Raw genomic sequence first — 12,502 nt, 5'->3', positions numbered from 1 at the left:
CCATGCATCTCTGGAATACATTTAATATGTAATATCTCTGGAATACATTTAATATCTCTGGAATACATTTAATATCTCTGGAATACATTTAAGGCATTTTAAGTGAAATATATTGAAATGTATTTATTTTTTATATTGGACTATGTGGACATGTGGATGAGTGTAACCTCTGAGGCTCTGAGGTGCCCACCTCCAGGTACCACTGTCATGCTGTTATTTTTATTTTACTAGGCAAGTCAGTTAAGAACAAATTCTTATTTACAATGACGGCCTACTCCGGCCAAAACCCGACGACGCTGGGCCAATTGTGCGCCATCCTATGGGACTCCCAATCACGGCCGGATGTGATACAGACGGAATTCGAACCAGGTACTATAGTGACGCCTCTTGCACTGAGATACAGTGCCTTAGACCGCTACACCATTCGAGAGCCATGTAATGGCCTGATTAGCTAACATGCATCCCTGATTTAGAAGTGATGAAATGACACTTTAGGACGGCAGCAGGGACATGGTTAGCATACTAAATTAAACATGATTGGCTGATTCAATCACAGGAACAGTAATTATAATTAATTCAGGCATCTTGATCCCGCTAAGGAAGACAGGTGGAGAGAGGTTGGAACTGCCTAGAATACACGCAGCAGGAACAGTTAGATTTTCTAGGGCAGATGTGTGTTTTGTCCGTAGTCTCTGCCAATATCTGATCAAGGTACTAAAAGCAATACTCTTAGCTCAATGTATGCAAATTGTATTCAGAGTTATGGTTATATATATATAAAAACTCCATACATTTATAAATAATGTACATTATAGAGTCCATCATCCTCTTTCATATCAACACAGTGTATTACAATCAGCCTAGAACTTAGTCTTCTGTCTTAGACAGACAGGGATCTCCTGCTCCAAATCAGTACCTGACAGGCAGGCAGCAGAATCAAGCCCTAGCAGGTATCACCTTAGCCCTTGATCATGACAGTTCCATTACATTACATTACACATAAGAGTCATTGGACGAAGGTGTCTTCTGTGCTTGGTCTGAACATGAACACGCATCACTTGCGGAACAGTTTTGGAAGCATAAGGACCTTATCTTTCATATCAGAGAGAAATCATTATCAAATTGTCTAACGACACAAATATATTGTCACTGAAAAATACTCTCGGCTGCAATTGTGTTCAAACCGCCTTGATATGAGTCCCCTTTGTTCTTTTTCTCTCAGGGCTGCGAGAGAAACATGAGTTGGTGTGACAGGTTTTGTTATCTGTTGCATAAAAGTACAGTAATGAATGCAGTCGGCAGCCACAGGGGGGACTGCTCTGGACACTGTCTCTACACAGGACACTTGTCTCTACACAGAGAACCACCTCTCTGGATGCAAACCTACATCACACACCCAACTTAATGTCTACAATGTAAAAACATAAAAGCTCATACGCCATCAGCTATCAAAAGGTCCGTTGACATTTACAAGCAGGATGTGTAAAACAGAGTTCACAATCCATCATAAAAGATGTAGGCTACTGCCAGCCAGCATTGGATCATTTTTGTAAATTGAGAGCAGGAATAGCTGTGTTGCCCTAATTCTGCTAAGTGCCTTACCTGAGATACCGCAGTAGCTCGATGGTCTCCGCCGGTTCAGTCGAGCTGTGGTTCATCTTTTGGCAGCCTGGGAGGATTCAGTACATACGCAGAAGGAGGGTAGAATGAGCTGCACTGCTTTACAGAATACACTCTTGTTCTCTCTCTGCCTGCTATTTCCCACGCAGAACGCTCGCTCTCATGTTTGTATCAGCAGCCCTTCTCTGAGAGAGACAGCCAATTAAGACGCAGGGAGATATGGACGTAGCCAGCTGATTGGCCCAGCCTGCGGTGAGTCGTAGAAGCTCAGACAGAAAGTACTGCCCCCCTCAGTGGCAAAACCAACAAACCCTCTGTGGAGAAACTGGAGTAGAGTGGGGAATGCCTCAAAGCTCTGCAGATTACAATCACACAGACACAATAACAATGCCTGTCATCTTATAGAGGGGGAGGCTGGAAATGTATACAAATGTATATAGACAAATTTGAAATCTTTGGTGGCATTGAGCATAATACAACATTCACAAAATCCCATATATACCAGATGAATATATTGCATTGAATATAATGATGGTTTAATCTGTGCCTGAAACTTGAAGTAGATGGGATCGTGGTTATATGTGTTTGAAGCATGAAAGAGAATAAAACATGTTTATGGTAAATCCCCAACTGCACACACACACACAAATTATGCATGCAAGTCTATGACGCAAACACACACACAACCTCCATAAGCAGAAGTGTATACAGTACAGTAAAAACAACCATTGCCAATAGCTACCAAGCCAAGGGCTGTGGCTCCTAACTTGGTCGAGATATCAAACAATAGCTCACATTGTGCAGGAAAGGTCAGTGCTGCTCACAACATTCTAGCCTGTTCTACATTCCAGCAGGCCTGCGCTATGAAGTTCTAGTTAACAGTGAGCCAACAGCCTGCTCATTTTATGAACAATTGAAAGTCCAGTTGTTTTTGGTCAGTTTGTATAGTGTGGTGAGTGACAGGACAATGGGAAGACACTCACCTGGACACCAATTTTGGGGGAAATGTAGATTAGACTCGTTCCTTTTTGTTCCTTCTATTGAGTAAGTTCTTGTAAAAAAAAGGAACCCAAACAGCTGTACCTGTGTATTAATAAAGACAGACACATGCATGAGGCCAAGGAGATTCTTGGTGCGGTCTACCACCCTGAGGTCATATTAAGACATTACAGCTAACAAAATACAATTAGAGGGATTGTTGCATTTCATACAGCCAAGTAGACAAAATAATATAAACATTTATTAATTATTGATCAGAGTCAGTAATATGTGATTATTTAGGCTAAGCCCCAACATGCCACTGACGATAAACCCTCATGTGCTGGCAGGTTTAGCTAGTTTTAATGTCTATGGTTGTCATAATGTCGTCATAATACACGCGCAAACACGACCGTGACCTTATCAATGTGTCTCCAATGTTTTTTATCTCACCGTTGTCACGGCCACCTGAGACACCTAACTGTTCCTCAAATTGGTCGAAGAGCGTGCGACCACCGGCGTTCATGACCCGATGGGGCAACAGCCAGACAAATTTTGAAGAGCAGAAAGTCATACATACCTTTTTGAACATGTGTACGGAAGGGCTACAAATTGGGGGTGACAATCGGTGAGGGAAGCTACTCCAAAGTCAAACTGGCAAGCTCAAAGAAACACAATTCCGAGGTCGCCATAAAAATTGTGGACCGCAAAAAGGCGCCTCACGACTTTATCCACAAGTTTCTACCCAGGGAGCTGACGCTTCTGAGGGAAGTGAGACATGACAATATTGTCCATGTGCACGAATTCATCGAGGTTTGCATCGGCCGACTATACATCGTGATGGAAGCGGCAACAACGGACCTTCTCCAAAAAATCCAAGAGGTAAATTCCATCCCCATTGTCCAAGCCAAGACCATGTTCTCCCAGATTGTCAGTGCTGTGAACTATCTCCATCAACACAACATCGTCCACCGAGACATGAAATGTGAGAATGTACTACTGACAAGGGACAACAAAGTCAAGATCACGGACTTTGGTTTTGGGAGGTTTGCCATGGGCTATCCTGAGCTTAGCAGCACTTACTGTGGTTCCGCGGCCTACGCCGCACCCGAGGTACTGCTTGGAGTTCCATATGTAAAGAAATGCTATTTCTTATGCAGGTGACCAGCCTACTGCTATTACATTGCTATAACTGAGACAACGTATTTTCACAGTAAAGCATGTTGGGTCCTATACAGGATAGCTCACACACACACACACATTACACACACTAACTGCCTAGGACACACAGCCTGGGCTTGCAGACAAACCAGCGCACACACATGATCTCCTTTCTAGCCGAACATTGTGTGACCAAGAACAGACAGGCCCGAAGAGGATTCTACGATGACGGACAGACAACTGAGCCAATGGCGGAAGACTACAGACTACACCCCAGCCTGAACCAATCCAAAGATCCGATCTTCTAGAATCAACCTACTTTCTGTTCCACATATAAGGACTGTGTAAATTGTAAACGCTCTTTTTCCTGCTGGTTCTGTGCGAGCTAACGGAAGGGCCGTAATTACGCTGTATCAGATATCTTTACTCTGAATAAACTGTCGCTTGTCGTACAATTTACCACTTTGTCTGAATCGATCCTTGACCGGCTCACCCTTCTAGATATCCCATTATCAACAGAAACTTGGTATCAGGAGGATGGTTAACTAACGGTCCAGTCGAAGTGAGTTGATTTGGGTGTGAGAGGGTGAGTTGGTGAACGGACGTTTCACGGAGGACGAGTGAAGACTTTTCGGGGGTGGGCAACAATTCTGCTCAACTCGGGAAACTGATCTCACGGTGCACCATAAATAAGGTAAGCAAAACCTGTTAAATCAAACTTTGCATATTGTCGTATAGTCTGTCTAAATTTTGATCAGTATCACCGAGTAAGTATGAATTCTTGTGTAAATTTATAATTTGCTGACGAGTCGAAAGAACAGTGAAGTAAACATATGTGGTAACAAACCGGCGACGGCCGGAGTGATATAAATCATTGATGAGATATCAGTAAGGGGATAGTTAATTACTATTCATTAAATCTGGCGCCGAGGGGATAAATTGTAATTTTGTCCCGCAACCCGGTCTAGGCCAGTCTGATAGCTTTCAATTGATGAGAGATCACTTGAGGCCTGGATAGTTCCGATAGGGGTCAGGGATAGAGATCAGTGAGGGGATAGTTAATTACTATTCATTAAACCTGGCGCCGAGGGGACAAATTGTAATTTTGTCCCGCGACCCGGTCGAGGCCAGTCTGATAGAGGTCCACTGATAGGGGTCGGACATGTGTAATAATTCTGATAGGGGTCAGTAGGGGATAAAATTGAATTCTATCCAGGATGGAGTTGAATTCTATCCAGTAAATCCGCTAAGTTCGGTCTGATAGGGGTCAGCTGATAGGGGTCAGAGAGATAACGTGTATTTTAATTCTGATAGGGGTCAGCACGATAGGGGTCAGTAAAATCCGGTAGGACCGGTATGATAGGGGTCGGCTGATAGGGGTCAGAGATATAACGTGTATTTGTAACTGTTTATATTAAAATGCAATGTGGTTGTAATCATTTCCATTAAAATTGTTGGTGGTTAGTTGGAAAGAGCAGTTAGAACCATAGTGGGAAAGGATTGGTTTGCTGTGCGCGGGGCCTAGGTGCCAACGGGGAATAATGGGGACATTATACAGTGGAGTGCGGGACCTGGAGAGCCATTCAGGGCAAAAAATTACAGAATTATGCGCTAACCTAACAGAACATTACCACGACACGCCGATTTTCTAATGTAACTGAATGTAGACAGGGAGAAGGTGAGACAGTCAGTCAGTATCTAGAACGTTTAAAAGATGTATTCAATGCTAACAGTGGTATGCCAGAACCAGCCCCGGGGGTCAAAATACCCCTTATAATCAACAGCTAAAAATAGCCTTTTTAACTGGAATGCGCGTCGAAATCAGTAAGGAGGTGAAAAATAATTTAGTGGGGTGTGGGTTGGTAACTTCAGCGGAGGTAAAAATATATGCTGTCCACCATGAACAGCACGGACAGGCAGAAAAAAAAAAAGAAAAAGAGAAAATGGGAAAAATGAGTTCTTGATGGCAATGTTAGAAGACAGAGCGACAGGAGGAGGTAACAGAGAAAATAGCCAGCTGAAATGCTACAATTGTAACGAAATTGAACATTTCGCCCGGGAGTGTAAACACTCCCTACAAAAGACCACCAATATTGTAGTTTAACTGAGGGAAAGGTAAGAGGTGACAATTGGGTAAAGAAAAAGAAGGGTCAGATACGAAGGGAGCGAGATTAATGAGAATCCTAATTGAGGGAAAACTTTGGGCATTTAAATTAGTGCTATTTTCTGTTGTTCAGATGCCGGAGTAACAAATACAGATAACTGTAAATTGGGTCTATTTGCGGAGAATCTCAGTTCCATAGCATTGGTGGTATAGTGGTGAGTGTAACAGTCTCACAACCTGCAGTCCAGGGTTCGGTTCCCAGCTGAGGTGTAAAAAATAATTATATATGTCTGAGTTTTTGGTTGTAATTAAACTAATTGTTTTGCAGAGGAAGTTATAGTCACTTGTATTGGTATAAGATATAAACTGAACATTTTAAATAGTTTGTTTGGTTCAAATTGAAAGACTAAGTCATTCAACTTAATATAAGAACGGAGATTTTGATGCAAGACGATGTCTGTTCACTAAATGATTTGTTGGGAATAATACATTGGGAAAAGAGTCGTAATTAAAATGCTAAATCAAAGACGAGACAGTAACTTAAATCAAATTAATTCTGAAAAATAACGGGGGAACAATTACGATAGATTTGTGTCCATCTAAATGTTTTTATAAGATTAGCGAATTGAGAGATGTTGATTGATGTTGTAAACTCTAATTCAGGATTCAACAGATGTGATAAATTAGGTTTGGTTTATCGAACCCGAAATACTGTTGTTGCAGACAGCCAACCATTATTTACAATGAGTTGAAAATCGTTGCGAAATGAGTCAAGATTGAGCGCTTGTTGATGACATCACTCGCGAGGTTTCCGTCGCCACGGAAATGATGTCTTGACTGGGGGTAACGGAGAAAATGGTTTGTGTCTTTTAGAAGGAAATGCGTGCATTATTGTTGAGTCACTTTTCAGAAGTTGATAAACATTTCGAAATACATTTTTAAAAGGAGTATGTAAATCATCAGGAAAGATGCTAAAAACTAGCAGCTGATTCGCTAGGTGGGTATCATTGATTTGTGGCGTTTATTTGGACTGTAATTAGGCCATGAGAAAGATAGATTGAATGTCTGAATCATAAAACATCGTGATAATGGATTCTGATGGTTATTGATTCTTGGTTTGATCGTTTATGTAACACCAGTGAATTTGAGCACTGTTTCCATTATGTGGAACAGTGTCAGGGTATTAATGGTGAAAAGCAACCTCTATAGTAAAACATAATTGTATATGTTTCGGGAAACTAGCTAGGTTGAATTTGGTTATTTGAGCATTTCCCTTGATACGTAGACATACGTAACAGGGGCAAGTTGTTTTTCCTAGAGGAACACGCAGATGGTGTTTTGTTTTATTGAGATGTAAATGTGAGTTGAAGGAGCCAAGGGAAAATACGTTATTTTTAGTAAATATCTGGGATTATAATCTTGGGGAGAATGAGGCCATAAACGACCAAATTGGAAAGGCCTGGAAGTTTTGATTAATCATTAAGGTTTGCAAATATATACACATAAAACATTTGTCAGGACTATTTGTTTTGGTGCAAAGGTATTTTAAAGAGGCACGCTCAAATATGGAACTTTATGAGTTTTTATTTTATGAGTTTTAAATTACACAAGTGAATTTAGATTTTAAGGATAAAGGGTTCTTTAATATGTCTAATGTAGTATAGAACTTGACTATAAATGGGTGGGTTGACTTATTGACCTTATCATGACTGTCTTCTGAGGTCTGATCAGCCTCAGGGGAGAGTCATTGGTATAATGAATGTGGTCATATTGAGTTACTAGTTTTAAGGTAAATTCATTATAAAGGAGTTTAGGTTAGGAGGTTAGAATTATTGTTTGAACTGCAAATGAGAAAGTGGTTCAGGATTCTGTTTTACAACATTAGCTGTGAAGTTTTTGAATGGGCTATTAACAGAGAAAAAAGAACCCTATTTATCATTGAGAATAAACAGGGGAAGATAAGATACATTGAGGTTGGGATAGGAGATATATTAAGCCAATAGGGCAGGGAATTACATAGAAAAATAAGTTTCAGTTCTTAGGGGTGATAAATTACTGTAGATAAGGAATTCTGCACTTTGCAACATATATTAAATTCATGTTATTGTCAGATAGAATACTGAGGGTCCCTGAAGGAAGGATTTTGATATGATAAGCATTTGTTTTGAATTTGTTTGACTATTAGGAGTTTTTTAAAATAGTATTAAATTTAACAGGTATATAGGACATCTGTGATGATTAGGATTATTGTTAGGTTGATTAAGGAAATGTAAGGACTTTAGAGATTGACACTCATAGACATGTTTTTTCTAAAATCAATGATTTTATATAAAGTCAAACAGTTAGAAGCTTAGTGGTATTTGAGAGATATGAGAGAAAAGGTTTAAATTGGTAAATATATATTTAAGAAAATATATAAGTAGCGCAGATAGTTCTTAAGTAGATAAGAAACTTGACAGGGAATTGGTACTGGATTGACGCCCAAGGGAGAATTGGACATGTGGAAAACTAAAAGGGGCTCCTTCATGATGATGTCAGACATAAGGATAATATACTAATCTTACCTAAGTCATTATTTAGAGTAGGTAAGGTTGATACCTGGGCAGAGCCAGGTATCAAAAGGGGGATGGGTAAATTGTGGTCTAGGATAGGATGGGGCCTATTGGATAAGAAACTAATAATTTAAAAAATGTAAGCTAACAATTGGGCATAGAAGTTAAAGATATAATCAGATAAAACATATGAGAAATTGTTTGTTAACCAAGCCTGTATGTCCAGGATTTTATGCATTACAGGTGAACTACAGGTGAAGTCACTCAATCCAGTCCCAGAGGCTTGGGGACCATAGAAGACCCCTGGTGACAGCTAGCTGAAAGAGCTACCCAGATTCATATCGCACGGCGGGAGGGTAAGACACTTTTCACTGTCGGACAATAAACAGTGTTCGGGAGAAGAACTGGAATTAACATAATTCCGGGGGCCATCTCTCGAATGAAGTAACCCTCCCTGTCCTGTCACCCCTGTTTTTGTTCATAGAAGTGAAGATGTGTCTGGCTCTGGCTAAGTGATGTGTATTTTGTTCCAAAATAAGCATAAGAGATCCCTAGATCTGGGTAGACAGGAAGTTAGAGTAGAGATTACATGATAACCGATTTCGGACAGTTCTAGGATTGGAGAAGAGGGTATCCTTATAGCATAGGGGATCCCACAAAGGTGGATAGGTTTTCCATGATATGGGGAAACCTGGGAGCAATGTTGAACTTTGTAAAGGTGATGAAATCCTACTAACCATCAAAAATATTAAGCTCTCTGATGCAGGCACTCACACCCTCGGACTACAAAGGATGAGGACAGACATGATGGGTGTGTTTTCTATTAAGGTACTGCCAAAGCCAGAGGTAACCGGACACACTCTACCACCACTGTGTTAAAAATACCATTCAGGTAATTCATGTTAGAGACTATTCGGCTATTGATCAATTAGGCACTGAGACTGGTTTTGATGGTAGGGACAATTTGTGGCTGTCTTATATGAGGTACACAGCTAAAACCCTGAGAAGAAAGGACTGCATTATTTGTAGTCATGCTAGACCTGTTCTGGCTACACACCCATTTGCTGTGGGAGAAGGAGAGGGGTGGTTGTGTATTCTGAGAAGTTTTTACCAGGTTAAGCCCAATTCAACCCTCTCTCTTTGAACCTTGTGTTTCCTGCAGTACCTCCTCATCGGGCCTCTTGGGGTGTTGAGGCATATGGGGGCAATTACAAGTGCATCACGGGTACAGGTAATGGCATTGATTATGGGAGATTGCCTGAAGCTGATTGCAGTAGTAACATAACCATTAATTCCACTTGGCCAGTTACAGGCCTAAACCAAACTAGTGGTCTGGCTGATGTGTGGTGGATGTGTGGAGCCAAAAGTGTGCTGAGACCCATTCTTAGAGGAGAATGGCAAGGTACGTGTGGTCTGATCAGTTTGATAATTCCACTGACCATTGTTGATGTTGCTGCTGAACAGCTGTTGGGTTCTGTATCCAGGGGACCTGAAAACATTCCATCCCATGGGAGACATAGATGTAGTGCTCCATGGACAGAGGATGTAGTTGACATACACACTAACCTGTTGGGAGTGCCAGTGGGGGTTCCTCATGAGTTTCAGGCCTTGGGTAGGAATGATGGACTCTGGCACTTACTACCTACTATGGGTCCAGCCATGGTGGATGCTAGACAGACTGCATGGATTAATTAGATCTACTATAATCAACAGCGTTTTGTGAATTACTCCCGTGATGCACTCACTAGTATGTCTGAACAGCTTGAGGCCACATCTGGGGTTTCCAGACAGAATAGACTTGCCTTGGATATGCTTCTTGCCAGTCAGGGGGACGTCTGCAAGATGTTCGGTAAACAATGTTGCACGTATATTCCTAATAATACCAGTCCAGATGGTGGTATATCTAAGGCGGGCTTGATGCACTATCTGCTAAGATGAGGGGGGGGGGGGGGGGGGGGGAGGAGTCTGTTCTCTTGGCCTGGTTTGGTAAGTACACTGGTATGGTGGTTACTGGATTTCTGACCCTAATTCTTGTATTATTTGTTATTGATGTGATGTGCTGCTTGCATCATACCGTGTTTTAAGAAGTCTGTTACAGATGTGGTGAAGGCTTCAGGCATGATGCCTTTGCTTGATGCTCCAGTGGGAGATGCCGATACTGAAGCATGCTTTCAGGGGAGGATGGGACTGACTGAGGATGACACATGGTATGCTGTGGGTGAGGTAGTAGAATACATTTTACACCACCACAGTTCCTTGTTATACATTTTTTATGATAGGTTTTCTTTCCAGTATGTTTGTTCTCCCTGTTGTGAAGGTTTAGAGTCCCTGGGTGGCAAGGAGCCCACCTGGTACAGGATAGGAGTAGCTGAGAGGACCAGATGGTTTCTAATAATTCTTTACTCTGTTTTCCATGACCAAAGTTGTATCCTATATCTTACATGTCAATAAACAATAAAGTTGTATCCTGTTTTTAATAAGTGACACCCTTGTGGGTGTCAAAAGGGGGACTTAAATTTCACACCATTTTCTTTTGTTCTGCTTTTAAATTAGCTGTTGTTCTCTTTTGACATGAGGGTTGTAAGTTCCTAGGTGGCTGGTAGCCAATCTAGTACATAGTGGGATCAAATGGAGGACATGAAGGTATTTTAAACTTTGTAATTGTTAGCCTAGTTTATGTCACATCTCTTAGGAGATGTGAAGAGAGGGAATCACAAAACTTTTCCTTCTGGGAAAAGTTTTCTTTTTGTGTCTGGATCTAGTTAGGTTCTGTCACGTCTCTGGGGAGATGTGAAGAGAGGGATTTGTAAAGAAATGCTATTTCTTATGCAGGTGACCAGCCTACTGCTATTACATTGCTATAACTGAGACAACATATTTTCACAGTAAAGCATGTTGGGTCCCATACAGGATAGCTCACACACACACACTAACTGCCTAGGACACACAGCCTGGGCTTGCAGACAAACCAGCGCACACACATAATCTCCTTTCTAGCCGAACATTGTGTGACCAAGAACAGACAGGCCCGAAGAGGATTCTACGATGACGGACAGACAACTGAGCCAATGGCGGAAGACTACAGACTACACCCCAGCCTGAACCAATCCAAAGATCCGATCTTCTAGAATCAACCTACTTTCTGTTCCACATATAAGGACTGTGTAAATTGTAAACACTCTTTTTCCTGCTGGTTCTGTGCGAGCTAACGGAAGGGCCGTAATTACGCTGTACCAGATATCTTTACTCTGAATAAACTGTCGCTTGTCGTACAATTTACCACTTTGTCTGAATCGATCCTTGACCGGCTCACCCTTCTACATATCCCATTATCAACACATACGATCCCAAGAAATATGACGTGTGGAGCCTGGGTGTGATTCTGTATGTCATGGTCACTGGGTGCATGCCTTACGACGATTCCAATGTCCGCAAACTCCCTCGCGCTCAGCGCAAGGCCTTGGTCTACCTGCATGACGTCACCATGGAAGAGCCATGCCAGCTGTTCATTGCCTATCTGTTGCAGTTCAGCCCTTCTTCCCGCCCGACAATCCAACAGGTGGCAGAGCAGTCTTGGTTGCAATAGGCAAGGATGTGCATGATTAAATCATGTGTACCCTAATTGGAAATCCGACCACTTTCATTTGTTAATTTAGGTTAATGATCGCTATTAGCTGCTGGACATATTGTAGGTCTATTCATGTGCTAATTTATTCAGAAGTATTCATGAAGTTATTGTCTTTTGAACAATATAAAGCTATAAGTAGACTGTTGGGAGACAACAAAAAAGCAAAACATTCAATAATTTTTGGGACTCTAGGCCTGGCTACTTTGCATAGTCTACTTTTCTTTTTCATTCGTAATGAAACACATGGAGCGAATATTTTTCACTGAACCTACCAACTGACCTGTTGAAACAGATGAGTCGTATACTATTGTAACAATATCTGAAGCTTTGTTTACACCTGTAAATCAAAAGGATTTGACATTTAAATATGCAACCATGCACAAATCTACATCGGCACAGCACCTCCTCACTTTAGAAACGCTCAGCTTCAAAATATCAAGCAGAGACACAGGTATCTTC

General features: G+C 41.4%; 2 protein-coding genes across 2 annotated transcripts in view; one reads left to right on the top strand and one right to left on the bottom strand.

Moving 5' to 3' along the window:
* The window catches only part of LOC115109254 (yjeF N-terminal domain-containing 3-like), a 72,969-nt gene extending 71,160 nt beyond the window's left edge, over positions 1-1,809 (bottom strand). Inside the window, exon 1 of the mRNA XM_029633971.2 lies at positions 1,603-1,809. Within this exon, the coding sequence (XP_029489831.1) occupies positions 1,603-1,658 (56 nt within the window). The 5' untranslated portion in view covers positions 1,659-1,809. The remainder of the gene's footprint in view (positions 1-1,602) is intronic.
* A 1,383-nt stretch (positions 1,810-3,192) lies between these two features.
* Positions 3,193-12,001, top strand: LOC115109779 (testis-specific serine/threonine-protein kinase 6-like; the record flags this gene model as incomplete). Its single annotated transcript, XM_029635065.1, has 2 exons — positions 3,193-3,728; positions 11,755-12,001. Coding segments are annotated over 2 exons (783 nt in total), but the record flags the coding sequence as incomplete, so codon positions are not given.
* Positions 12,002-12,502: the final 501 nt, after the last annotated feature.

This window comes from Oncorhynchus nerka, linkage group LG25, assembly GCF_034236695.1.
Source record: "Oncorhynchus nerka isolate Pitt River linkage group LG25, Oner_Uvic_2.0, whole genome shotgun sequence".
In the NCBI taxonomy this organism is placed as follows: Eukaryota; Metazoa; Chordata; class Actinopteri; order Salmoniformes; family Salmonidae; genus Oncorhynchus; species Oncorhynchus nerka.
Note: the sequence above shows the minus strand (reverse complement) of the source record. Positions and strands in the feature narration are given on the sequence as shown.